The sequence below is a fragment of the Barbus barbus genome (genome assembly GCF_936440315.1).
Source record: "Barbus barbus genome assembly, chromosome: 14".
Lineage (NCBI taxonomy): Eukaryota > Metazoa > Chordata > Actinopteri > Cypriniformes > Cyprinidae > Barbus > Barbus barbus.
Genome location: NC_136742.1, coordinates 6,640,182 through 6,668,118, shown reverse-complemented (window position 1 = coordinate 6,668,118; position 27,937 = coordinate 6,640,182). Strand labels below are relative to the sequence as shown.

At 36.9% G+C, this 27,937-nt stretch overlaps 1 protein-coding gene across 4 annotated transcripts in view; it reads right to left on the bottom strand.

Moving 5' to 3' along the window:
• Positions 1-481: 481 nt before the first annotated feature.
• The window catches only part of LOC306879847 (coiled-coil domain-containing protein 85C-B-like), a 44,465-nt gene continuing 17,009 nt past the window's right edge, over positions 482-27,937 (bottom strand). The window contains exons 2-7 of one of the 4 annotated variants that reach the window (XM_079433058.1): positions 18,410-18,489; positions 14,442-14,480; positions 10,392-10,493; positions 5,720-5,812; positions 3,911-4,009; positions 482-2,722 (exon numbers count right to left, since the gene is read on the bottom strand). In XM_079433058.1, coding sequence (XP_079289184.1) covers positions 2,633-2,722; positions 3,911-4,009; positions 5,720-5,812; positions 10,392-10,493; positions 14,442-14,480; positions 18,410-18,489 — 503 coding nt within the window. In that variant the 3' untranslated portion in view covers positions 482-2,632. The remainder of the gene's footprint in view (positions 2,723-3,910; positions 4,010-5,719; positions 5,813-10,391; positions 10,494-14,441; positions 14,481-18,409; positions 18,490-27,937) is intronic. The other 3 variants (XM_079433060.1, XM_079433059.1, XM_079433061.1) reach the window with 3 other exon arrangements.

Genomic DNA, 27,937 nt, shown 5'->3' with positions numbered 1-27,937 from the left:
TATTAAGTTTGTACTAAATAACATGCTCTAACAAAAAATATAAGATTTAAACCACATGGAATGTCCCATAAACATCCACTGCTGTAAATGCTATTTTTATTTTATTTTAAAATGTAGGCGTTTATTAAGCGCTTTGCAAGCGAAGCCAAGTATTCAATGTATAATATATGTAAAAGTGTGGTCACAATACATTGACAAGCTCACAAATGAAACCCTAACGTATTGGAATCAATGAGATGAAATTAGTGTAAAAAGGAGTCATTTAGGGGGCGCAATTCTCCAACATTTACTTTATTATTTTGCATTTTGCACAGTTGCTTTGACACAATCTGCATGGTAAAAAATGTTTAACATTTTGTTTATGGGTTTTGAGATTGCCTAATTTAGCAAAATCTTACCTAACTTAACTTATCTTAAGTTATTCTCCTGTTTATTGCTGTAAAGCTGCTTTATTGCTATATATAAATAAAAGTGACGACATAAAGCAATAGTTTGTTTATTGACAAAATCATCTGGTTCACTTTGTACACCTTTTGTCTTTACATCTTTACCATACAATGTCTCCTGCAGTCATGCTCGCAAGCTATGAACACTGAAGACAGGATAAACCTCGTTTTAGGTTTTAGGCCTACACAAGAAAACAACACAGGGAGTAGCTGCATAGGTTCAAAATAAAACCCCATGCACAAAACAGGCAGCACATGCCAAATCAAATCATCCCCAAAAAATCAAGGCTTTGTGTTCAGACCGCTTCCAAAGAGAAACGGCACTTTTTCTGTAAAGGATCTGCTTGCAACTCCTTTCATTAACAACAATAGCAACGTCTCATGTTTGTAACAGGTGGGTCAAAACTCATTGCCAGCCAATCAAATGCACTCTTAATAGAGAAAACACCTCTGGCTAATTCATGTTCAAATTTTTCTTTAAATTTAAAGATGCAGCATACAATATATTGCACAATACTGTATCCCACAATGCAGTGTGCTCAACCTTCAGTATGACGATAGAATGAACTGAATTTGAAATATTTCTTGACTTTTTAATAAGACAATGCTACTGTTTACGGTTGTGCAATGTGTGCTGTATTACACTGTTTCTTTTATTTACATATATTGCACAATAATATGCTAGTTATGCATTCCTGAACACAGCTGTAGTATTTCATTTATAAGCATGCCTGTTTTTGAACTCAGCGGTTTATTTGACATTGAAAAGAAGAAAAAGAGACTCGCATACATTAAACTATTGCTGACATGCATTTAAATTAGCTGAACATCACTTGCTATATACAGACCTTGATCACTATTCAAGATGAATGTTTAACAGTAGTTCTCTGCTGAATAGCAGGCCCTGCAGACCTTAGAGGGAAAATGTGAGGAGTTTAAACATAAAATGTGTTAAAAGTGGTTTTTGATAACTGAAAGCATGATCAAATTAGCCCAAATATATAATAAATGAACAAGCAAGGGGTGGGAAATATGCATAGCTTCTAATGGATTCCATGAGGGCTTGTGATCATTTTTCATCCAAAACAAACGACAATAATAATAACTAACAGTGACAGAGAATCCCCTGCAACAACTTACTTGCGTCCCATAAATGCCATGAAACTGCTTGATGGATGCAGCTTTCCTTCACGGACTGAAATATTAAGTTGGGGCAGGATACATTGATGGACTTGTCCAGTTTTTGAGACACAAAGCTGCTTTAATTTAAACTTTGACCCCATTGCCATCATCTGTCATGCATTCATGTGGAGGCCAAAGTGGAGCATTGCATGTTTGTTTGTTTTTGAATCATGAGAAAAGGCCTTCAGAAGATTGACATTTTGTAGGTAAACTCCTAGGGTTGAAACAGATAGCCTAGACCCTTAAAATATTAGTTTAGCACAATTATTTCAGCCAATGCACCAGTCTTGACTGCTAACGCGTCAATCAAGCACTTAAAAACGCTGGAAAAGGAGAGTTTCAGACATGTTATGATGCCATTTCCCTAGACCTGAGAGACGTGATTGTCTTGTGTAGCATGCATAGCACACCGTTTTAAAATTTGACATCTTAAATATACAAAAACAATTCATTTCAGTTGTGACCACCATGTTTTTTTTCATACGGGAACAGGGAAAAATCAAATTCAGCATGTTTTGTGCCTGAATTGCATTGTTCAAAAAGTGTTGCGATGTTAAGAAACCCCATCCGCTGTTAAGTTGGTGCTTATTAAAAACAGCTACTAGAAAAAGTAAAAACACTTAAAAAGACAACATAATAAAGTGACTTTTGTACATATCTTACATTGTCTTTCAGAGTCATTTCTGTACATTACTTGCACAGGAAGGGTACCAGAACACAGTGGAGGGAGTAAGCATTATCTGGTATCACTCAAAGGAGTTAACCACAGTTTGATGGACCCAACAACAGTAAAGAATGTCAATGTCATTTCAATGCGGATTATTGCTTTACACGTTCACTGAAAATTGGAGTGTAGCGGTCCATTGTTAATGGACATGGATGATGGTAGTGGACAGAAGTGTTTGTGTGTGCTGTTGATGCCGTGAGCAGTTTCTCCGTTTGGTCCTGCTGGAGTTTCATGGTGGCTGACCAGAAGTAGAGATGTTCCTCATGTGTTAGAGCTGCTATAGAGGACCTTTGAACTGATTCCCAGAGAGCTGCTGTCGGATGGATGGCTTTGATCCTGCCGCGTCACCGAGCTTTCGCCACACCACCTGAACACAAAGGGACGGAGTCAAAAAAACAGCTATGCCACTTTTACATGCTGTATGTCAGTGCAAAACCTGCAACTTAAAAATTCTGCTGTTGGTCTACTGACAATGTGCAAATGAAAGACCAATGCAATCTACCAAGAGCGGTGCAAATTAGCAACTATTGCAGCCATGTCAAGAGCAAAATGGGTTTTGGGCATTAAATAATAGTTCAAAAACCAGTAAACTGATTACTGCAAACCTTAGTTGCATGATATATTTATACATTTTGCATCTAAAAGGGAAACTCCATTTGCAACAAACGCATAAAGGGTCAGCTGCAAAAATAACCGTCCATTCCTTTTCATTGCTAATTTTTCACTGCGTGTCTTTAGTAAGTCTTCACAGGGTAACACTTTAGTTTAGGGACCAATTCTCACTTTTAACTAGTTCCTTATTAGCATGCCTATTATTAACATATTGGCTGTTTATTAATACTTATGTAGTGCACATTCTGCATGACCATATTCTTCATCCTTAATCCTGCCCAATACCTAATTTATTACCTACCTTACTATTAATACGCAGCAAATTAGGAGTTTATTGAGGCATTAGGAGTTGTTAACAGCAATAATTGGACCTTAAAATAAGGTGTGACCTCTCACAGTAGTTTCTTTAATGCCAGAAGAGAGTTTGCACTGGCACAAACTGTGAGTAAATCCATAATGTCCTTAATTAAGTGTCCTTAATTAGCATTAGATGATGGAAAATGCAATCAAATGTAATACACAATGTAATGGAATCTAAGGTGGAATGAGCATGTATGATTAAATGACTAATATTAACCTTTTAAAAAATAAACAATTCTAATATTGGCTGATGATAATAATATATTGTGCATCCCCAGAGAAAAGCCTAATTTGAAAATGATTACGTGACAACAATAGCAACAGCCTTGTTTTGAGATAAATTCTATAGAGTTCTATTTAAAAATGTGAAATCTAACAAATAGGAATATGCATTTACATTAAAACAAGTAAAAGCTAATATGGTGTACAGCAACAGCTGCTAAAGTTGATAGGATTGATCAGTAATGTTTTAAGGCTGAACTAGCAAAGGGTCAACTGAATGAATGGAACATCAAATCTTTGGATCGTGCACCATGTGTTTTAGCATGACAGACTTATTGCAAAAATCAAAACAAGCACTCACGTTGCACATCTCTCGCACTATGGCTTTCTCTTTCTCACTCAGGTCTTCTTCACTTTCTTCTGGAAGCTGCTTGTCCAGATTATCATGGACCTCCAGAACCTGTTAATGCCGTATATGGTCAAGAGCATCTTTTAAAACCAGCTCAAACAGTCATACTGTACTGTACAACTGCAATTTCCAGAAAAAAAGAAGGACAAAGAAAAGTTTTTTATTTGGCATTTAACATTAAATTGTTATGCTGATAAAAAAAAAAAGAATAATTAAATAAATAAAGATTTTAGATAGAAACAAGTTCTCATAAATCTATTTTCAAATAATCAAAAAACATTAATTGTGTCTCTTCAGAAGACTTGGATTAAAGTGCTTGATTCATATGCATTATGTTTACATTGTTTTTATTAACTTTATGAAGCTTGAATTTTGGTTGCACAGACTTTCATAAATGATGAGAGAATTAAAAAAAAATCTTATGGGTTTGAAATGAAGTGTGTATACAGTGATGGCCAAAATTATTAAAACACTAGTATTTTCACCAGCTAAGTCAGTTATTTCTATGTTTTCCTGTAATGTGTCAGTAGGAAATATCAGTTTACATTTCCAAACATTGATTTTGCTATTAATTGTAATAATCCAGTGAGATTTTTGTTTGCACAAGGAGTCTGACAACAGCCAGTGCTCCACACAGAGATCTGATCTGATCATCATCCAGTCTGTCTGGAGTAACATGAAGAAACAGAACAAACTGAGACAGACTAAATCCAGAAGAACTGTGGCAACGTCTCCAAGATGCTTCAAGAAACCTCCCTATATAGCCTATATGCAAATTTAACTTTTGAGAGATTGAAATAACTAAAAAAAGTTATTTTACTTCTGTGAAAAACAAAACAATGACTAATTGGTATCAAGGTGATTTTTGTGAATTTATGAATTCAGTTTCTGATTTATGAATTCAGTTCATCAGTTTACACAGGTGTCCTAGCAGAATAACCACAGGTGTGGTTTATCACAATGACTATGAACATATTCCACTGACATTTGAGCAGAACATGTTCAAACGCTTAGTTCTGAACAGTATATCTACTGTTTTATCAAATGGATCGTGGCCTAATGGATAGAGAGTTGGACTTGTAACCCGAAGGTCGTGGGTTCGAGTCTCAGGTCCGGCAGGGATTGTAGGTGGGGGAGTGAATAACCAACACTCTCTCCACCCTCAATACCACAACTGAGACCCTTGAGCAAGGCACCAAAACCCCCAACTGCTCCCATTGGCTGCCCACTGCTCCGGGTGTATGTTCACTACTGTGTGTACACTTGGATGGGTTAAATGCAGAGCACTAATTCTGAGTATGGGTCACCATACTTAGCCACACACCACTTCCCTTTCCCTTTATCAATTGTAACCTGTTTGTTCAACGTTTTGATTAAAAACCTCTATATAGCTGTTTTTTAATGTTTAAATTAGTGCTGTCAAACGATTAATCGCATAACAATTTTTATTTACATAATATATGTATGTGTACTGTGTATATTTATTATGTGTATATAAATACAAACATGTAGGTATTTTGAAAATATTTATATGTATATACATTTATATAAGTATATTTAATATATAAACATAACATATCTTCTTAAATATATACATGCATGTGTTTGTATTTATATATACATAATATATGTGTGTATTCTGTGTATATTAATTATGTAAACTAAAACTTATTTTGAATGTGATTAATAGCGATTAATCATTTGACAGCACTAGTTTAAATACATTCTATTTGGTTTGATAACATATGAAAATGTGTGTACCTTCATGGCATGAACCACAGCTTCAGGTTTCTGTACAGATGAGACAAACCCGGTGGAAGGAGAAGACTCACTGGTCTGTAGCCTTCCAGTCCCCTGGAGAAGAAAACACATGTTAGTTTGCTCCTTGCCAACATACTGGTTAAAAGGACCATATTCCTTTTATTTTATTTGTTTGGGAATATGGTATCATAGAAGTATACACTACTGTTCAAAAGTCTGGAGATTTTTTTCTGAAAGAAATTAATACTTTTATTCAGCAAGGATGAATTCAATTGATCAAAAGTGACAGTAAAAGGTTGATCCAGGTTCTGTGACTCACTGATTTAATTGCTGGTTTGTTTGAAAAATTATAATTTCAGGGTTGTCTCCTGCCTCCCTGTAACCACTTTTCAAACCAAACCTACGCCTTGTTGTAAAGGCTAAGGGCACAAACATCCTGCTGGAAAACATATCGTTTTGCAAGGACAGTCTGACGCTTCTGACTCAGCCTGTAAGTATGTTTCTGCTACTGACGATTCAAACGCGAGTTTTGAGCTGTGTGGAGTAGTGCTTGTTGTTTGTCATTTTTCCAATCACAAATGCAGACATGGTAATGTTTACGTGGCGCGATGCAACGCAACGCGTAAAAAGACAGTAGAAGTCATTATAATCAGTAATTATGTCCCCACTGGATGCAACAAATGCCCCGTTTGTAATGGGTTTTATTGTTTTTATGTCATCGCGCTGGGACACAGCATCACAATACAGTAAGGGGGCTTAACATTTCAGTCTCACGCTTGAGGTATTCGGCCAATCACAACGCACTGGATAGCTGGCCAATCAGAGCATGCCTTGCTCAGAACGATGAGGTTTGTAAAAATCGGCGCGTTTCAGAAAGGCGGAGCATAGAGGAGCAACAATAATGTACAGTATGTGGAAAATAATCAACGTCATATGACCCCTTTAATATGGTGAGGCAGACACAGCAGGTATAGTAAATGTGACTTATGATATGAGGTATGTGATATGTTATTATCCCTATATTACCACACTTCTTTTCACTATTTTTTCAACTCCAACATTTTGAATATGATCCAGGTTCTGTGACTCACTGATTTAATTGCTGGTTTGTTGAAAAATTATAATTCCAGGGTTGTCTCCTGCCTCCCTGTAACCACTTTTCAAACCAAACCTACGCCTTGTTGTAAAAGCTTAGGGCACAAAGTAGAAACATAAAAACATCCGGCTGGAAAACATCATCTAAAACCACTGAAACATGGTAGCTGGTTTATAGCTGATCATTAGTGGGTCCAGTTTGGTTTAAATGGTCAATCAGCGGAAGGACAGAGAGGTAAATGTTACCAAGAGAAATTTGATGATTGCTCATTCATGTACATAGAAGCCAAGATGACTGCAGAGTGAACTGGCTCTCCTAAAGAATATTTTCCCATCACCATCTTTTTTTTGTTTTGTTTACCAGATTAGCAGCTACCAGAGAACTAGCTGAGCTGGTAGATCATTGTGCACCAAAAAACTAACCAGCACATATGCATTAATAACATCATGCAGTCCTGTTCTCATTGTTAATTATCTGTCTTAACTCAGAGATATGAGGATCATTCATAATGCAAACTATGTTCCATTCATTTTTGCTTAACATCGCACACAGCAGCCCAGACAGCTGTGGAGGACAAAAACCCCTGGTTGTGTTTAATCATTGATACCGCACAAGGAGAGCCGGACATGATCCGCATACATTCATGCTGATGATGACTGCAAAACACTCCATTTAAAAACACTTGTGTGTTTCGCAGTGTGCCGTGTTCATGAGGATCTAATATGCATCTAATACACCTCTCTATGTCTTTCATAAGAGAGCCTATCAATCAAAGCTTCTGGAAGGAAGAACTCTTCATAATTTGAGATGGTTCCCATAGAAACACCATGCAGAAATCTATATTTAAATGCTTGAACAAAGTCATTCTCACTCTATTTAGACCTGACTAAAGAGGACAAACTCTAGTTTCAATCCTTAGACAGCAAAACCCGGTTTCAATACAATTTGCATGGTTCTAATAAGTAGAAAATAATGTACTTTTCAATTTTAATGTAATTTGAAAATTAAAGTCAGTTGTCAGTTTGTCAACAAAGAGATTTTGATTCCGATAATGAAGATATGACAATAAAAAATAAAAATGTAAAAAATAAATACACTGCCTCTGAAACTTTCATCAGTCGTCAAAACTTCGGATAGGGTTCAATTTCCTGCGTTTTCGTGTCTGTAGCAAGCATTTTGATAGGAAAGGCTGACGAATACGAAAAAACCTTTACAGATATAAAAATTATGATTAAACTTTATTAGGAGTATTTTATTGAATAATATCCGTGTTTAAATGTGAGATATTTAAAGCGCACCTGTAGTATTCTTGCAATAGTTCCACTTTAGCAAAATTAAATATACTTCAGTATATTGTTAGCTGGACCTCAACACAACTTCTGCACAATTAAAGTACAAAATAAGTTTCAATTTCCAATTTAGCAGACTTCAAGTACATCAGTTTAGTATACTAAACATAAAACAGCAGAATATTTTAATTAAATACATAAATATGTAAACGTATTAGTATACTTGTATTTCAAATACACATTTTAGTATATTTATTTTTCACTAGGGATATCACTTTGCTACCAGGTTAACTACTTCACTCAAACACATCCTATTTGCAAGAGATTTATCAACAATATTCACAACATCAACATTTTACAATGTACATTATGCCATATTACTAAAAGTCTCTAAAGCACAAAATACTTCTAAAAAGCTAAAACTTCTGTTTACTTGCCACATGCTTATTCAATAGCCAATGCTGTATGATAATTATATTCATAAATCCTCCATATGTTCAACATGTAAATTAACAAATATTGTCATGTTAAAAGATTTCATTAAAATTTGGTCTGTTGTACTGTGGCTTGCCGTTTTCACACACACACACACACACACACACACACACACACACACACACCCACACACACACACACACGTTGGTTTTTGTGGTTTATGGGGACTCTCCATAGGCGTAATGGTTTTTATACTGAACAAACTGTGTGTGCTATTGCCCTACACCAACCCTACACCTAAACTTAGCCCTCACAGGAGACTTTGTGCATTTCTAGATTTTCAAAAAAACACCATTTAGTATGTTTTTTAAGCCTTTTGAATTACGGGGACATAGGCAGTGTCCTCATAAACCACCTTCATATTGTAATACCTCTGTCATACCCATGTCATTATACAAATTTGTGTCCTCAAAAACCACATTAGTACTTACTGTTACTGTTTATTAGTACTTATAAACCACATATTCAGAATGACCATATGCATCCCTAATCCTACCCAATATCTAAACTTCACAACTACCTACTAACTGTTAATAAGCAGCAAATTAGGAGTTTATTGAGGCAAAAGTCTTATTTAATGGTTTGTTAATGGCGGGAATTGGACCTTAAAATAAAGTGCATGCGAGTGCAAGTGCATAATTTTGTCAAATTAAAAGTGAAGACATTAATTGCTTACGCAATGAAAAGTAATTAAACCATTAGTGAACTAAATCAGCTGTCTTAAATGATTTTTTGTACCTAATCATTGGCTAATTTTACACACAGTACAATATGTGATGCTAATGTCTGATGCCTTTGTTCACTGCTTAGAAGTGACACCAAAAATCTATAAAACACGAACGATCAAATGGAATAAATAGGCACTTGACCTGTTTTCTCAGAGGAGACGCTGAGTCAAAACATTAATGCTGTAAAGACTTTCAGCTGACAATAGCAAGATTCTCAAGCAAGCATGCAACATGAAACACACAGTGGCGAGGCTTCCTGTGCACTGGCTGAAGGCTACATGTTCAAAGGCGCATTTGCTTTTCCATTTATTCATCCATCGTATTTTCAGTAGGTCTGCTAATTTTCCAAGGGAAAATGAAAGGAAAAAGTTTTCAAAGGTAGGAAAAGTGCCTCCAGTTCTATACTGGAAAAGCCTATTGCAGTCTATACCAGATGAAAGATTTGACACAACAAGGATCTCCTTTTTTCCCACATTGTTGCTGAATAGAGCCGAACTGATTAGGCTGAGCTTTCATTTTGGAATAATGTCCCATGATATCTAGTTTCTTTTTTCTTCTCGGGCTGTCAACTGATAACAAATTTAAATCTAATTAACTTAATGATCATACATGCTGATTACTTAACTGAATTAAACCATTTGCGTTGAGACAAATACATCAGTGAGAATTGGTCCCTAAACTAAAGTGTTACCAAAGAAATCATTTACAAATATAAACACTTTAGTGTTCCCCTCACTCCACAAACAATCCTTTAAATTTACTGGTATTCAAAACGGAGCAGGAATAAGTATAAAACAAACATAACTTATACTGACATCCTTTATAAAACATTATAAACAGTCTAAACTCATTTATTTCAAGCAAAACTTAAACTATGGATGTGTGGGAAACCTCTATCGTTTCAAATATGTGTGCCTCATGCACTTTTTTCTCAATTCGCATTACTACGTCGCTTATTAGTCGCAGCAAATTTCAGATGATTAAAAAAATGGAAAATACGGCAAATGAACAAGCTAAAATATGCTTGGATTGATTAGTATGTAGAGTTTCTGAGGATCACTCACATTCAGTAGGGCCTCCTGCCTCTGCGGGAGGGAAGACAGCTGTGATTCTGAGCGGTAGAGGGTCATGCCCTTCCGCAGGGCTCGCAGGTCTCCCGGATTACACTGCCGAATGACACGAGAGGGAAAGAGAGGCATTATTAAACATCCCATTGAATTAAACATACTTTACTGTTCTCAAAGAAAATGAAAGCTCCAAGAAAAAGTTGTGAAAAAAGTGTGTGTAAGAATGTTTTTTAAGGCTGGAGATCACAGAAAAGAGGAGAGAAGCTGCTTTAAAGGGACAGTTCACCCTAAAAAAAAGACAAATCTGTCACTTAAGTTGTTCCAGCCCTGTGTGAGTTTCTTTCAGTTGACGGCAGCCATTGACTTTCATAGTATTTTATGGAAGTCGACAGCTACCGTCAAGCTACTGTTTGGTTACCAACATTCTTCAAAATATCTTCTTTTGTTTGTGTAATGCACATATACCTGCATATCGATAAAATCAGATCAAGTTTCAAAATAGGAAGTTTGACTTCAAAGTTGCGTTCTGTTGCACCTTCCCAAGTGTGAAGTTTGAAATTCAGAGTTTCACAGATGAATGGATCTCAGCACCAAAACAAACTCCCACACAGCTTCCTGGCCGCCTTTAAGTATTCTTGTCCATAGAAAGTGAGCTCTTCATGCTGCTATAATAAAGACACCCACAGGCTCCAGCTGGCATCATCTCTAATCACCAGTGATCCTCATGACATTTCAATGTCTTGCTTTCATGTTCCCTGAATGCATGTGATCACTATAAGAAAGACCTATAAATAACTCTGTCACGCTCTTTTAGAAGAGAAACTGTGTTTAAGGGGGCTGCAAGGAAGATGTGAACTTTACATCTCCCTGCAACCTAAACATACTGGATCACTCAATAACCATCTATTGTATTTAGGACACCTTGATCAAGGACTGATGTACTTGTGTAGATAAGTACACTTTTGTTTGTATGCACTTTCTATAGAATTTAATGAAGAATACACACACATATGTTTTATGGGGACATTCCATAGGCGTAATGGTTTTTATAATGTACAAGCTGTATTTTCTCTGCTTATTTATCTCCTTAATTTAACCCCATCCTTAAACCTCAACATAAACTCTCTGTATTTTCACATTATTAATAAACTTCATTCTGTACGAGGAAGCTTGTTTCCTCATGGAGACCAAAAAAATCCCTACAAGGTCAAAATTGACTGGTATTACTATACTTTTTGGGACATTTGGTCCCCATAATGTAGGGAACAACCAGGTACACATACACTTGATTTTAATTTTACTTGATATATTTCAGCGTGGGAGGGACAATAAGTCATTTAGTTGCATGCTATGCTTTAGTTGGTGTTAATTATTATTGTATTTTAACACATATTTTCATTATTTTACAAACATACTGTATAACTTGCTGACCTCCTAGGGTAATGACTCTCGATCAGGGGCCCAGAGCCCACTAGAGAGTAACACATTATCCTTGGAGAGTTTTCTTATGAAGGTAAAATAATGCCATAAAGATTTGCATACGCAGGGTAAGAGTTGTGGAAGTGTACATAAGACTGTAAGCGTAAATTAAATTTGCATGCGCAAGAGAAGCTTTGTAAAGGTGTAAATCGCGTTTCAAGCGCAAGAAAAAATGATGTGCCGCATTTGACTGTTACTCGTAAGTGTAATTCATGTAGCCTATTGTGAAACTGCAGCTTCATGCTAATGCAAAATAAATATGATATGCATTCTTCTGACCATTTTTCCACGTTCACACGTTTGGCACGTAGTTTTCACTAAAATACGTTCAAAAGTACTGCAAGCATGTAAACAGTGATTTGCAAGCGAAAACGACAGTTTAAAGAACTGCAAAACGGATTGACTGCGTAGAACCAGTCTGTATGTGTAAAAAAAACAAACTTGCAAATGTCTAAATGACTTGTTGTGTATGTGGGGCAAAAAGTTCCCGAAATAATCCGATATGTACAACGTCTTTCTTTTCTCTGCGCTTACAATTTTGGCACGATTTGAGTTTTCGCTGAGTTTTGCAAGAGTGAGGGGGAGGGAGGGTCCACCACCGTCTTGTAGCCAATCAAATGAGGCTCTCGCTGACTCTCCATTTACTCTTTTCTGATTGATTCAATAAACACATCATATGTATGTATGTATGTATTTATAAAACATTTTCATTTAATGGTACTTTTAACGTACACATACATCAAGAATAAATAAATAAATAACAACTTAATTAAAACCCTCCCTCCCCCTCACTCTTGCAAAACTCAGCGAAAACTCAAATCGTGCCAAAATTGTAAGCGCAGAGAAAAGAAAGACGTTGTACATATCGGATTATTTCGAGAACTTTTTGCCCCACATACACAACAAGTCATTTAGACATTTGCAAGTTTGTTTTTTTTACACATACAGACTGGTTCTACGCAGTCAATCCGTTTTGCAGTTCTTTAAACTGTCGTTTTCGCTTGCAAATCACTGTTTACATGCTTGCAGTACTTTTGACCGTATTTTAGTGAAAACAACGTGCCAAACGTGTGAACGTGGAAAAATAGTCAGAAGAATGCATATCATATTTATTTTGCATTAGCATGAAGCTGCAGTTTCACAATAGACTACATGAATTACACTTACGAGTAACAGTCAAATGCGGCACATCATTTTTTCTTACGCTTGAAACGCGATTTACATCTTTACAAAGCTTCTCTTGCGCATGCAAATTTAATTTACGCTTACAGTCTTATGTACACTTCCACAACTCTTGCCCTGCGTATGCAAATCTTTATGGCATTATTTTACCTTCATATTTTCTATCCTCCATTATGACTGTTTGCTGAGAAATGACCAGTTTGTACCACAGCTCTCTTCCAACAATTCTGACAGAGATGTATTTTTCCTGACAAAGACAGAGGACATAAAAACCTGAGGGTTTACTTATGAAGTAGGTGAGTGTTTGTCAAATTTAAGGTTGTTGTACAAACTGTATGGTTCACTTCAATTTATATAATGAAATTATATACAATGGGTTCCAGAAGTCAAAAGTGCTTTTATGTTGTTATGTTATCTTCTGAAATGAACCTGAAAGCACTGAGGGAGTGTCAGAATTCCTGTGGACTGATGTTATTTTTCATCACCGAGGCAACAGGAATTGCTGAAATGCAGCTTGTTTGAAGGACCACAATTCCTCACCTGACTGTATTGTTGCTCTGACAAGTAAATGTTTCGCACATGTATTACCATTTTACTAGGAATGGATATGATCAATCCTATCACTCAACAACAGACTAGTCAGTTTGGAAAATTCACCGGTAATTTTCTGCCAGGTTTAAAACTGTCACTGGGATGGTATCTTTTCAAAATGTACTAATATGTACAATTTCGGCACTAATATGTACTTTTAAGGTACTAATTGGCACCCTTTAGGGGTAAAGTAGGTTAAAAAAAATGTGTACCTTCTGAAAAAGTTTATTTCTGAGAGTGTATGATGGACCCTAATTACAGGGTTTCTTTATAACCGACTAGTTCAATCATTCAGACAACCCAAAATCTAGTCAGTTTTGAAAATATGCACAACCTTATTTTGCTGCACAGTCAAATATGATTTTAAGCAATTCGACTGGATTTAAACACAACAGACAGCGCTAAAACACAGAGTGGTGCATTTTCTTAGAGAAGTTTTGGGACGATACCCAAGATAGATAAGTGGGTGTTTATAAAAAATTTAAACATGTTCACATTCATATTTACATCCATCAGTTTGTCAGACATGAAAAATTGACGCTGCACTACCTGTGCTGCTTGAATAAATGATAAGATCGGAAACACTTTTCAACACAGAGGGACAAGCATATGAGCTCATGCACCAGAAGCCCCCGAGCACAGCCCAGCATGTTAGCACAAGCGCTTAGCCTAGCATGCCATTGTACACAACAACTTCTGAACAAAGAAAGTGAATGTAAAGATAAGAAACAAGCAAGAAGAGAGCTATAGGACATTGAGCTCCACCACCACTGAGCAAAAGTGTGGTAAAGTTACCTTCATGGACAGCTTTGATAAGCTATAACGGCTACAGGGCTGGAGAACACAAAACACATTTCACAAACCAATTAAACAAATACAAGTACATGTTCATACAGTTTCTTCACTAGGGCTATCATAACCAGGGCTGCGTTTCCCAAAAGCATCGTAAGCTTAAGTACATCGTAGACCCATTGAAACCAATGGAGCTACGATCAATCTTGTAAGATAATAATGTTTGGACTTCTTATGTGTGGTTTTGCAGGACATTCAACATTAGATTGTCATCTGATATCACTAGATTCAAATTTTGACACTTGAATGAAACGCAAATCCTTTTGGAATGCAATCTTTCATTTGTCTTAACTTTGTAAAATGGCACCATAGATTTTTTCATCATAGATTTGTGATTTTTCAGTGTAGAATCAAATATTTAGTTGGAGACCTAAAATCGGGCCTAATTATTATGTCACCTGTTGGATTTTTTATTTTAAGTAAACAAAGCCAGTGGATTTTTACTACAAGTAAATATTGTTATAACTAAACAGATTTTACATACAGTAAGAGAAGAAAAAATGCTTTTATTCATGGAGGTTCTGGCTTTAAAGTCTTTAATTCTGCCTTGTAGTGCACTTGTTTAGAAACTGACTAAAGCATCTATAATATAAGATAATAATGAACTGCTTAGCGTTTGTGTTATATTTCTTTAAAATGCCATTTAGACATAAAAGGGATAGTTCACCCAAAAATGAAAATTACCCCATGATTTACTCACCCTCAAGCCATCCTAACTGCATATGACTTTCATCTTTCAGATGCATACAGTTGGAGTTATATTAAAAAATATCCTGGCTCCTCCAAGATTTATAATGGCAGTGAATAGGGGTTGAGATTTTGAAGGCCAAAAACGTGCATTCATCCATCATAAGTGTCCCACATTGCTCCGGGGGGTTAATAAATTTCTTCTGAAGTGATGTGTTTGTTTTAGAAAAATATCCATATTCAATACTCTATAAATCGTAATCTAGATTCCGCTAAATGTCATCGCTTCACTTACCACCCAGAGCCATGTGGGGCACATTTTATGATGGATGGATGATTTTTTTGGGGGCTTCAAAATCTCAACCCCCATTCACTGCCATTACAAATCTTGGAAAAGCCAGGATATTTTTTTTTAATCATCTAATTTTAATTTTTGGGTGAACTTTCACCAAATTTAGCTTCTAATGCAAATTGTTAACCGATTATTGGGCTCCGAGTTCAAACCAAATTGTGCACACAAGTACAATGTTATTTGTGTTTGATTTGCAGCTAGCCTTCAATTTCAGCTTCTGCTAATCAAAATGAAATTCAGTGCTGAAATGCTGAAAAACTACAAGCTATTGCAGAACAACACTTCCATTTCTAAACTCACTGCCGCACCTGCACTGCACATTGTATTAGCTGAAGCATTTCCCAAACCTAGATCACAATCTGGCAAAAATCACAGTACATGATCAGGTGTGTGACCAGTTATTACCTGGTCATGAATAACGTTTGTCAGACTTTCTGGACCTTTCATTCTCAGGGTCATGTAGGTTTAAAGTAAGCAAACCAAAGCGTCATCTATCACAACAGCTGAAATGGCTTTTAGGAAAGGCTTAGCCTAGGTATCCTGGGAAATCAAGATATCAGCCCAGTTCATGTGCGCTCAGAACAGCGTTCTCTGAAGGATTGAGCTCTCCTCTGAATTAATCATGCTTCAAGTGAATTCACTAATTCTCAGAGGACTGCAGCGATGAGACGCTAACCGTTTTCTCTTATTTGACCAGAGGGAGAAAGTAACTCTCTTGCATTTTAATCATAGCTTTACAAAGTGCCTTCCATCCTGGGGATAAAATGCTTTCAGACGTTCCATGCACTATGTTCCACGTGTTCAGAGAAAGAGACTCAAATAGATATGCCTCGAAAAGGTACAACAATTTAAGCGTACCACCGTCTGGTACACCCACATCCAATGCAAGACAGAGGGAGACTGGCAATGAAAACTTAATGAGGATATATGATTAAAAGAGAGAATTATTGCAGATCCAAGGACTCTTTCAAGCCTGTGACCTTGCCAACACTCGGCTTTGTTTCTCTGAATACTGTGTGATGAATGCTACCTACAAAGGCCTTCATAAGAACTGCTTTGTAGTCAGTATTTCCAGTGCCCACACAGTGTTTTCAATTTCACTGGAGACTGAAAATTCAGTCATCACTTATGCATCACCATGTCATTCTGAACCAATGTGACCTTCTTGATTCTAAGGAATACATAAGGTTAAATGCTAAAAAATGTTCTAGCTGCTCTTTTACATATGATGAAATTGAAAGGGGATCTGGAATGTCAAAAATGGTCAATAAGGCTTGTGCAGTATATTCCAAGCTTAATGAATCCACAGCACAGCCGTGCAGGTCACACTTATGTTTTGACGGTCAAACCTGAGATCTAATAGCAACATGTTTGAATGGATGCGGCACACAAAGCACATCAGAGAACTTGATATAGATTCATTTGAATAAAATATTCATTCTTAAAATTCCTTAAAATGTTAATTATTTCACTGAAATTCCACAATTATATAATTACTGTAATATATAATTACATAATAATGATGTATTATTTTGTAATTATATATATATATATATATATATAAACCAAAAACCCTTATATTCAAACCAAAAATAAATGACAGTATGCACACTTCCATTCAAATTTGAGAATTTTTTTATGTTTCTGAAAGAAGTGTCTCACGCGCACCAAGGCTGCTTTTATATGTACAAAAATACAGTAACATTGTTACAATTAATATTGTACAAGTATAAAAGTAATACTGTTCAGGCTTCAGGGTCACATGATATTTCACAATATATTCTTGCTGGACGAACATATATATATATATATATATATTTTTTTTGTTTTAATCTTACCTCAAATTTTTGAATGGTACCGTATCACAGTTTCCACAAATATAGTGCAGCTGTTTTCAATGTTGAAAATAATTACAATAATAATTAATAATTAATGTTTATTGAGCACCATATTAGAATGATTTCTGAAGGATATGATGCTGAAAATTCAGCTTTGCATCACAGGAATAAATTACATTGTAAAAATTTTTAAATAGAAAACAGTACTACTATTTTACCATATTTCGGTTTCCCGGGTTTTTCTTTTTTTAATTATCAAATAAATGCAGCCTTGGTAAGCTGACTGGTATATACAGTAAATAGCTATTTATCCAGCTGATTGATTAAAGAAATAATCAACATATGAACTGATTCTCACAACAGTTATTACAGTAGTTGCAGCCCTAGTCATCAGAGTACAGTTAAGTTTTAGAGTTTTGGGTAAACTATTGTTTTACCTGCAAGCTTTAAAATAGGAACCTCTGTGAAGCTATGTAGATGCAATTGCCCCTCACTTTTCCAAATATGAACGTTTTATTCCTACCTACACATCTACACAAGCTGGAGGTGAAAGAACTACCGAAATCCTATTCAAGTGCTGAGGAGAGTGGGCTGTAATGCTGTTCTGCTGGATGGGTTCACGGTAAGTGTTTTGTTGTAGATGTCTGTACTATGGTGGGTGAATACATTTGTGACATTCGGTGATAGGCAGATTGACTGTGGTGCCTTCTGGATAAATAGGTGAACTTGTAATGCTCTTTCGGTTGGTAAAACCCACTCATTCTCCACAAGGGAGGTTAAATTGAGGCCACAGACGCTCAGAGATGCCCACACAATCCCGGCGTGACGGTAAGCTGCTCCTTCTTCCTGCCGGAGGGGATGCTGTGTGCCAGTTTAACACAGTTTGACCCACCATGAATTAAAGATTGGCTGCCTTTTTCGCAACCCCAAACTGCCACCACTAATATTGGCACCCAATGGCAAATCTAGGTCTAGATTACTCATATTTTCAAGAGCTTTAGAAAAAGAAAGCATGTTGTTAACTCAGTCCTTACTTGTGAGAGCAGTTGGTTGTTATTGTCCTCTAGAATCCGGACCTTGGTTTCTAGTTGGCGAATATAGTTTGAGGAAGCATCTGCAAGACAAAGACAGGAATGAGATCAATTAAAATCCTAAAGTGAACAAAAAAAAAAACTAGAGTGTAAGAACTAGTGATTTTCTGTTGTCAATGAATGAATTGGTTTTTGTTGTTAAATTCCATACTAACTTATTTTTCAGCCCTAAACATGACATCTTGTTTTTCAAGATCATCAACACTAATTGGCACACCAGGTGAAGCATGCTGAAGTCACTCTGGCCCAAAATGCACACACCTTTGATATTTTGGACCACTAACTATCACAAGGTGAAATTTCACCTTAATTAAAGACTTGAGAATGCAGCCTGTGATCTATTTTTGGGTTTGTTTTGATTCAGTTAACTTGATTTCTCATGCATATGTGATTTTAATTTAATCCCACAGTGCTTTAAGCTTAAAATGAGCTTCCCTTCTGATAACACAGTTGAGATCATTTCTGTTTTCTCTATACACATTGTCAAAGAATTCAAATGACCAAAAGCATCATTCATGGTTTGATGTGGTCTGTACCGAGCCAGTAACTTTGGACACTAGCAATTGATGTGTACTGCTGCTCCTTTAATTCTCGGCTGGCATCAAGATTCAGGCCAAGAATGCTTGGAAAACTCATCTCATCACAGACTTCGTAACATGCACGACTGAAACAAAAATCAAGGAATATGCCAAAAAATATTGAATTATAAAGTCGCAGATTAAGTGAATGTTAACTATTGTACTGCAGTACGTAACCTAAAAACAGAGGGGAACATTTTTGAGTAATGAAGCAAACAAATTGTTAAATTATAGTTTTGAATAGATTCATTGAAAATTACCATTTTAACTGCATTGCAACAGGCCCTTAGATGTGGGCACCCACTAAATGTGACTTTACACTGCCATAAAATATTTCCTGTTTTTACAATATATTACACTGCAATTTTACATTTGACCAACCTGGCTTTCTGACCTTCTTGAGTTTCCTACCAGATACAATGGAGACCATGAAATAAAGCACATACTTTAACTTATCTTTTTGAAACTTATTTTTTAAGGCATGCATGCATTTGATTAATTTGGTTATCCAAAGAGTAAAAACATGTGCTGAGTTAGCTGGGAAACTGTTACAGCCAAAAGTTCCTTATGAAGCAAGAAGTTTTTAAGAACTTTTATGAAAATAGCAAAAATTAAAGCCATGCAAAAATGTGGTTCATATTTCCTCTGATATAAAAGAGTAATTTGATTTGCTTAAGTAAGACATGACTGTGTTGGCATGATGTAGACAATGGGCGGCATTAGTTATTAGCCTAACAGATAAACCCATTGCCATGTCTGAGTAAAGCCCTCAGCAGTGGACAGTGAGGCAGTGCAGGGCGGCTGCAAATCCCTAGTGACACTCTAATCTAACTTCATCTGGCTGACTGAACGATGATGGGCACGGGCCAAGCCGATTAAGAATTAACTCCGATACACAAAACCCCTGGACCAGCCCAGATCCATCCACTACCACAAATCAATCCAACCAGAACCAGCTATTAGAAATATGACTCCACTACCCCAAAGCAATTGAGTTTCCATCATTCCAGGGAGCTAAATGTTCTTGTCAGCATAACTCGCCACACAAGAGACTTCCACTCAACTGTAGTCATCAGATCTGGTGGAGTGAGGACAACATAGCTGACCTATAGCTGTAAGACACAGCTCCAAAGGACAACGTCCACGGAAACACCTCTATGTTATAACTTTTCACATTTCAATGGGCCTGATCCTAGATAACATCCAGTATTCAGTATTCCATACTTAAAACTAATACAGTGTAGTTTTGCATATACATTATACAGTGAAGTATATAATCGGGCTACAACACCAAATTGCTAAAAAGTTATTTTTTTTTTTTTAAATGACATTACTCCATGACATAGCATGCAGATCCAACATATTGTTCAAAACTGGTTTTAATTTTTTTTTTATTTCATAACTGATTTTAAGTAATACAGTACATTTTAAACTGAATTTTAAAATGAATACATTTTAGGATTCAATGCCATAAATAATAATTCACATGCCGGTGCGCGAATAACATTAACTGTTATATCCACCTTATTTTTAACGCAAGATTCTTAACTTTTTGTTGTCATTCACTTCTAGTTACTTTACCTGTACAAAAAGAGTCATTTATGTTGCTTCATACTACAGACTGGCATTTGTTATCATATTATTTTCATTCATCATATTTAAAAACGCACAGGTTTGTAGCATCAAATTTTACAGTTTAGCGCACATTCTTGTAGTTATTTATCTATAATGGCAAATTAATCGGAATTCTAGCACATTCACTAAAAACTAGCTTACTTAATGTAATAGCTTACTTCTGCATTGTAAATTAAAGTGGATGTGTTCCAAATTGTGATGTGAGTATTTTTTAAACACTTTACATACAATGTGTCAAATTCAATAACTGTACCAACATTTTTTGGCCATTATTTAAACTCTTCTGCACTTGTAAAACTTCTAAATAGCTGTTTTATGGTTGTGTTATTTACCGTTATACACCGTTATTTATATAGCGCTTTTTACAATGCAGATTGTGTCAAAGTAGCTTTACAGTATTAAATAAGGGAAATAGTGAGCCGTTCTCCTTTCTAGCACACAGTGTAGACTTATAGCATCTTGTAGTTAGACTCCAATTCTTCAGTTAGAAGTCCATTCTGATTGTATTCAGACACAACACTGCACAATAATCAAATAAATCTGATGTGCTGATCAGCTATTTGTGCAAGTTAGCTCAGTGAACTGACATGGATGTTTATATGTGTGGCGGCATAACGCGAATGAGCGTGTGGGGGTGGGGTAGCGAGTCTGTCCCTCTCGCTTTGTCGCTTCCAATCGCATCAGCAATGCCATGACCCACTTCTATAGCCGCCACTGCGGCACAAGGCTTACGTGGGAATCTTCAGCATAGGCCACATGGGCAGCGACTGTTAAGCAGTCTTCATGACATCACAAGCAGCCCCTTCCAACAGCAGTCACACCCGAACCCACAAACGCAGCAGGGTTTGTTCAGAGAAATCTGAGATGAATTCCGACTTCTTGGAAACACGCTGATAAGCCTACAGAAATACTGTCATTCAGTTTCCTTTGAACATCTGTTGCAACACACTGGGCGCTGCCTACTGTGTGAGGGCATGTGTTTGAAATACAAATCAAAAACTGTGTGTGTGTGTGTGAATGACTCCAAGTCTTGGAGAGAAGCAGAAAAGAAAAACTTGCAGGAAAAAACTCCAAGCGAAAGCTTTAAATGGGTGTGTGCATGAAGTTGCAGGATCAATTGCTGCAAGATGAGGCAGTCCAAGCAGAAACAACAGTCCCTACAATAATTCATTCCATACAGCCTGACCTCATTCTGTTAGAAAACTACAGCATGGCAGACAATGAAACTTAAATTAAAGAGAGGCGGGAGAGACCGGAGATAGGAAAAAAAAAATTAAATTCACTCTGTCTGAGTTTAGAATTCAAACTTGGCTAAAGAGAAAGTCAGAAAAAAAACTTGTTTAAAAGTCTGCACAACCTTTTTTGTCTCACCGGAGGATAGGGAAAGTAAGAAAAGATGAGAAGTGAAAACAAAGAATGTTAGAGAAAGACAGGAATAGTCATATTGGGATAGTGAGTTCATGCTCAGGCTCTAGATTGGACTCCTATTGATGGTGTTTGCGGTCACTACTGCTCTGTTAGGGATTTGAACAAACTCATTTTTTTTAATAATGGAACATGTACAATATATTTCAATTGTGTTATTTGTTGAGGAGAGTTGTAATATCACTTTTCTGTTTAACAATTTTCACCTGACAAATGATAAAACAGATGAAAATCCCATAAGGTCCAGACACACCAAACCTCAAATGAACTAGCGGCGACGACAGCCAACTGTGGTGTCGCCTCACATAGGCTGGTTAAAAAAGTTGCACTTGAAGACACCACAAAGCCAACAACAAACTAGCGTGAGCATTCTGCACCTTTGAGAGAGTAAATATACAGTATCTCCAAACCAGAAGATGGCAGTAGTCTGTATTCGTCATTCACGAAGGGAAACCGGAGGAGCTAGGATTATGTATATACAAACCCTAAACTAAATAATGCTTAGTTAAAATTTTCTTGCCAATATCCCTGATATCTCTGAATTTGAATGTTCTTTTTAAAACTGTTTGTCCAGACCAACATCACTTTTTTTTTCCAGCAAATGGCAGATGGGTGGAGTTTAAAGAGTCGTTATTTTTTTACTGCCACTAATTGATGCAGAAATAATACACAACATGATCCTTTAAGATGTGTGTGGCCAAGTTTTCAAACTGTTACACTGATCTGCTTTACCAGCTTGAGCTCCCAGACCTTTTTAATTATATATGGTGCTCTCAGAAAATACAACCTCTTGTTCTCATTGCCTTGTGTTGAAGTCAACCCAAATGTACTTTTTAAATGTAACATGACATGTTTATTTTTAATCTGTCTGTGTTGGATGGCTTAAAATATAGCTGACTGCCTAAGAAATCATTTACTATGTGGGGTCACTGACACAACCGATCATATCAGTCCTGTTGTCTTTAAGATCAAGTTGCTAGGAGGACGAAAGATGCTAAAGATTATACAAACATTGGTAAAGCTCTGATCTGTCCTAGAAGCAATGTGAAGTCAACTGTGAAAAACATGATGCAACAGAGAAGAAACTATTAAGATCAGACCATCCCATCCCAACTGCAACTGGACAAAAAGTCAAAAGAAGTGTGTGCTTTTTGGAACTTTGCAGAAACTGTTTTCACAATAAATCTTTTTACAAGTTTAATTGATGCCGGAGTTCGGTTTGGTTGTTTAGCTGGTGTGAAGGTTTTTTTTTTAGTGCTTCCCAAACCTGATCACATTTAGGGTGTCTCTATATCTCACATAACCATTGTAGATCACAGGAGCATCAACTGATAAACTGATGAGCTGAATCAAGTGTGTTTGATTAGGGAGTTTAAAACATTTACTGTTACACTGTGCATTCCACATATGGTCATGATTTTCATGATGCTTCATCATCTTTTGAATGGTTTCCCTTTTGGAACTTGAAGACTTTGTCATTAGACGCTTCTCAAAGTCCATAATCAAACTGTCTTCCAACAACATAGTGGTTAGAAACATAAAATAAGATCCAACCTTTATCCCATTATCCCTCAGGCCTTCTAGCTCCATGACCATGTAAGTGTTTGTCACGAGACCACAGCAAGAGGTGCAACAACATTTCCTCGGGGACAGAAGACACATCGCATTATCAGATGGCCTTCAGAGGCACAGCTGAGCACATCACAGCAACTACAAATGTCCAATAAATATTTAAAAAAGTCACCTGCCTATCCGTTATGCTCACATGTGGATTTGCCTAGCCTTCAACTTTTAATTCTCTTGAAAGCAGACAAACACACACAGGGCAGGCTGGAGTATTTAAGCTGGTGGGTGGCAGGCAGAGCGCCTGCGGTACAATTCTAGCGGATTCCACACAGTTTTAAGTAACGCTGACACCACAAGCTTTCAGTGCATCCTCTAAGCCGGGTGAATGGTGTGATCTCACCTCTGGCAAGAGGAACCCTTATGTAACCCAAGACGTCAATGTGTTTATTTAGGAAGACATGAACCTCAATTATCGGATGCGATGCAGAAAGTCAAAAAGACCCACAGACTCCATATGAGCCATGATCTTAGAGTTTGAGGTGCCAGGGAGTTTGCTCATGAGATGTTTACAGGAAATTGTGAAATTTTATTTGGTAGATTAGCACAACTGTTGTCCATCAAAATCAATTGAACAAATTTTAATCATGTACAAAAAGATTATTGACAATGTGGGATTTGTCTACTTTTAAATAAGTGAAAATCTCTTCCATTACCACTTATGCAATATGAAAATAAATGTTGATCTATTCCTCACAAAATGATGGCTTCAGAAGGTTTTAATCCTTCAATTTTTTGTTTTAATGTAAAGAAAAAAAGCTATGAGAAAACAATTAAATTTGACATCATATTAGGACAGACAGCCTTTTCTGTTGAGTCCTCAAAAATGATCACGTGAAGCATTGTGATGATCTCCACTCACCTCATTTAAGTGTGAATAAACAATCATATCATATGCTAATTAAATATTCAGTTTTCAACTTCTGAAAACCAACTAGGCATATTCCAACGCCTTCTTTTTCTGTACATAAAAATAGATTAATACACTCCATAAGAATAGAATTCACTGACACTGACTAATCCTAGTCTTAACATCATTCAGGTTTAGACTATACTTCTAAATCTCTGCTAAAATTAAGAATGAGATTTGACCCTTTCTCAGATTAGGCAGATGACAATAGTATCAGGGGGAAAAAAGAGAAACAATGAGACACAAAAAGAAGACAAAAAAAACTAACGAATTGACTTCTCAACAGCTCATAGGAATTTGACATGGTGTCAGAACAACGTGTGAACCTGTACAAATATGTCTATTTTTAAGCCTTGTTCTTAGTCAAAATAATTCAGAGCATTTTGGTGTCTACTGTGGTTTTATATAACAGTTATTATAAGTGCTATTTATAATGTGTAGTGCTTGCAGTGGACTGAAGATGTTTCACAAGAAAGTTAACAAGGCAACTGGGGAATTTTCAAGTTCTACCACTGTTCTCATATCATTCGGCAGTATGGTATATGAAAGATATTTAGAGAAAGAAAGAAACAAACTTTCAAAAATGCAAAAGTAGAAAAGTAAATAATTCATATTTTGCAGAGGAACTGCTACTGAGAGCACAACTTGACATGCCTTCTGAATGAGTTCAGTGGAGACAATCTGAAAGCTACTTTAGAAGACTAGCAGCTCATTGTAAAAGGCTGTAAGGTGTGCAAGGTCATGGTCCTAAAAATGTGAATGCTTGTGGACACTTAAATCATACTTTTAGACAACTAAATATCAAATGTTGACATTTAATCAGTCTGCATGATATACTGGCATCTCTAACGTACCACATAAGGTCTGAACAACCAGGCATTGCCTTTCTTTTAATATGGTAATTATGAAAACTATGTACACTCAAGAAATCACCTGCCTGAAAGCAAAAACTACAGGTCCGTTTTCTGCTGAATCCATGCTGGCCTGTCAATTCAGTTTTATTTAGAGGGTGCGTCTTTTACACAATCCTCAATCTTTTCAAAGAATTCAAAGTCATAAACATTTTTCTACAATAGTATTAAAGTCTAGATTACAAAATATCATAAACCTATGGCTTTGGTTTGGGCATATTTAATGGCGGCCATGTTTATGCTTCTATGGTCAGGTCTCCTTGTTATTATCTTCCCGCATTATGCAACTGACCCTGGAAAAACATTACTTCAACATGCTAATGAACCACAACCATGCCAGCTTCGCTTTCCAAGCCATGTCTTTCCATAAGGGCTGACGGTCTATCGGAAAATAAAAGTGCATCTGCATGCAGTAGTATGACTTCTGCTTCTGTGGTCTGAAAGTGTGAATTTTGCATGGCTCTTCCTTACACCAGATCCATGTGACATTTCAAGACCTGTCTGTGAGTTCCTGCAGAAACCTGAAGTCGTATTCAAATGCATTCTCGCCCATCTCAGTACCTACCACTGAACCAGTGTCCTGTGTAATCTCTGACCACCGAGAGCTCACTGGTCCCACTGGGCGCTGATGGAGCCAGAGATGAAACTGCAATGCGGAGACCTCAGGCAAGCTCTGACTTCATCTGATGGAAACGGCTTCAGTGCAGTTTTTGCAGAGCCCTGACTGACACATCTGTGGTGAAGAAAAAACTTAGCTCAACCAGTGGTGATATCTTCCACCGGATTCATGATTTTCCCAATTACGTAACATCCGCATTCCTAGTATTCCGAACAGCAGGGACAGTGTCCCTGGAGTAAGGACAGTTTCTGTGAAAAGACATCTGACGTGTGCTGCAGTGTTGTTTTCAGGCTTGTTTCCAGCAAGAAATGTACTTTGTTTGAGAAACAACTGTTGTTCTATTAATTCATTGGTGAATGGGGATAGATGGCATTTTTGAAACGAGCCTTGACCTCCTTTAAAGTAAAAAAAAATAGCAAAGTGACAATACTACAGAAGAGGATAGCCCACACTCCAAAAACACAAAAAATGGTATCCTAGCAACAGGAGACTGATGCTGGAGGGTTTCACTTTATTCCAGAAATGCATCTAGAGCTTAATCTGCTCAGATCTTTCTCTGGTCTGTAAGCTACTTGACTAAAGCTGTTTGAAAAAACAGACTTATGATTACTTGATTGCAGATTTGTTTGTACTTCTCCTCTTTTGCACACATATATTAGATATATAATAAAAGTCTTGGCTTTTAGATAAGCTCTTCAGACTGCTGGAGACTGAATTTAGCAAAAACCACAGCAAGACAGTGGTCAAGAAAATTTGATGACAAGCAATTTCTACATTTTCCAAACTATAAACAGTGGCTTGGCCTGTTTCAAAGCAGGGCGCTTAAGCATTAAGGTAAGATAATATTTTAGGGAAGAAAACCTAAATACCATTTGCGTCATGGCCGAATTGCAAGGTGGGCATTAATTTTCAACAATTCAGCGGTTCCACAATTCTGCAGAAAGCGCTGCATATTTCCAGATCCCATGATTTGCAAAAATAAGACCAAAGTTGAACTGGTGAGGACACACACTCCTCCAATCCTGTCCTCACGTTACGACTGGGACACCAACGGGATTAGAGTCCTGTCCGAATGATGTGACAGAAAACCCCCCATCAGGAGTAAAAGTCTACAGGACAGGCATTTTAACTCAGAAGGTTTTTCTTTTGCCTGCAGAAATGTCAAGCGCATTCAGGCTTCGAGATGGTCCACTTCTTTATAGCCATGAAAAGGCAGTCCCCAATGCTGTCCAAAAGCAAGAGGAAATATGAAGATACGTTTTGGGGATTTTAGGCATGGAGCCCCTAAGTCAGGGGTGTCCAATCCTGCTCCTGGAGGGCTGGAGTTCAGCTCCAACCCCGATTAAACACACATGAAGCAGCTTATCAAGGTCTTACTAGGCATACTAGAAACTTTCGGGCAGGTGTGCTGAAGCAAGCTGGAGCTAAACTCTGCAGGACACCGGCTCTAATGGGAAATAGTGATAGAAAAATATAAGATTTGGAGGAAAATTATAAATCAACACTTTTACATTCTCTCGCAAAAACACTGCGTTCCTCCAAGAAACTTTGCATTCTCTCGCAAAACTATTGTGATCCTCCAAAACCTTTGTGTCCACTTGCAAAAGCACTGAAATAGTCGAATACAAAGATTTTAATCAAGAAAATAATACAGATGTTAAGAAAAAAGGTCCAACAATTACATGCCACAAACTGGACAAAGTCATCAGATTAACATATGGGACACTAGGACAAAATGTCAAAGGTGAAAGACTGAGACACACTGTGTGA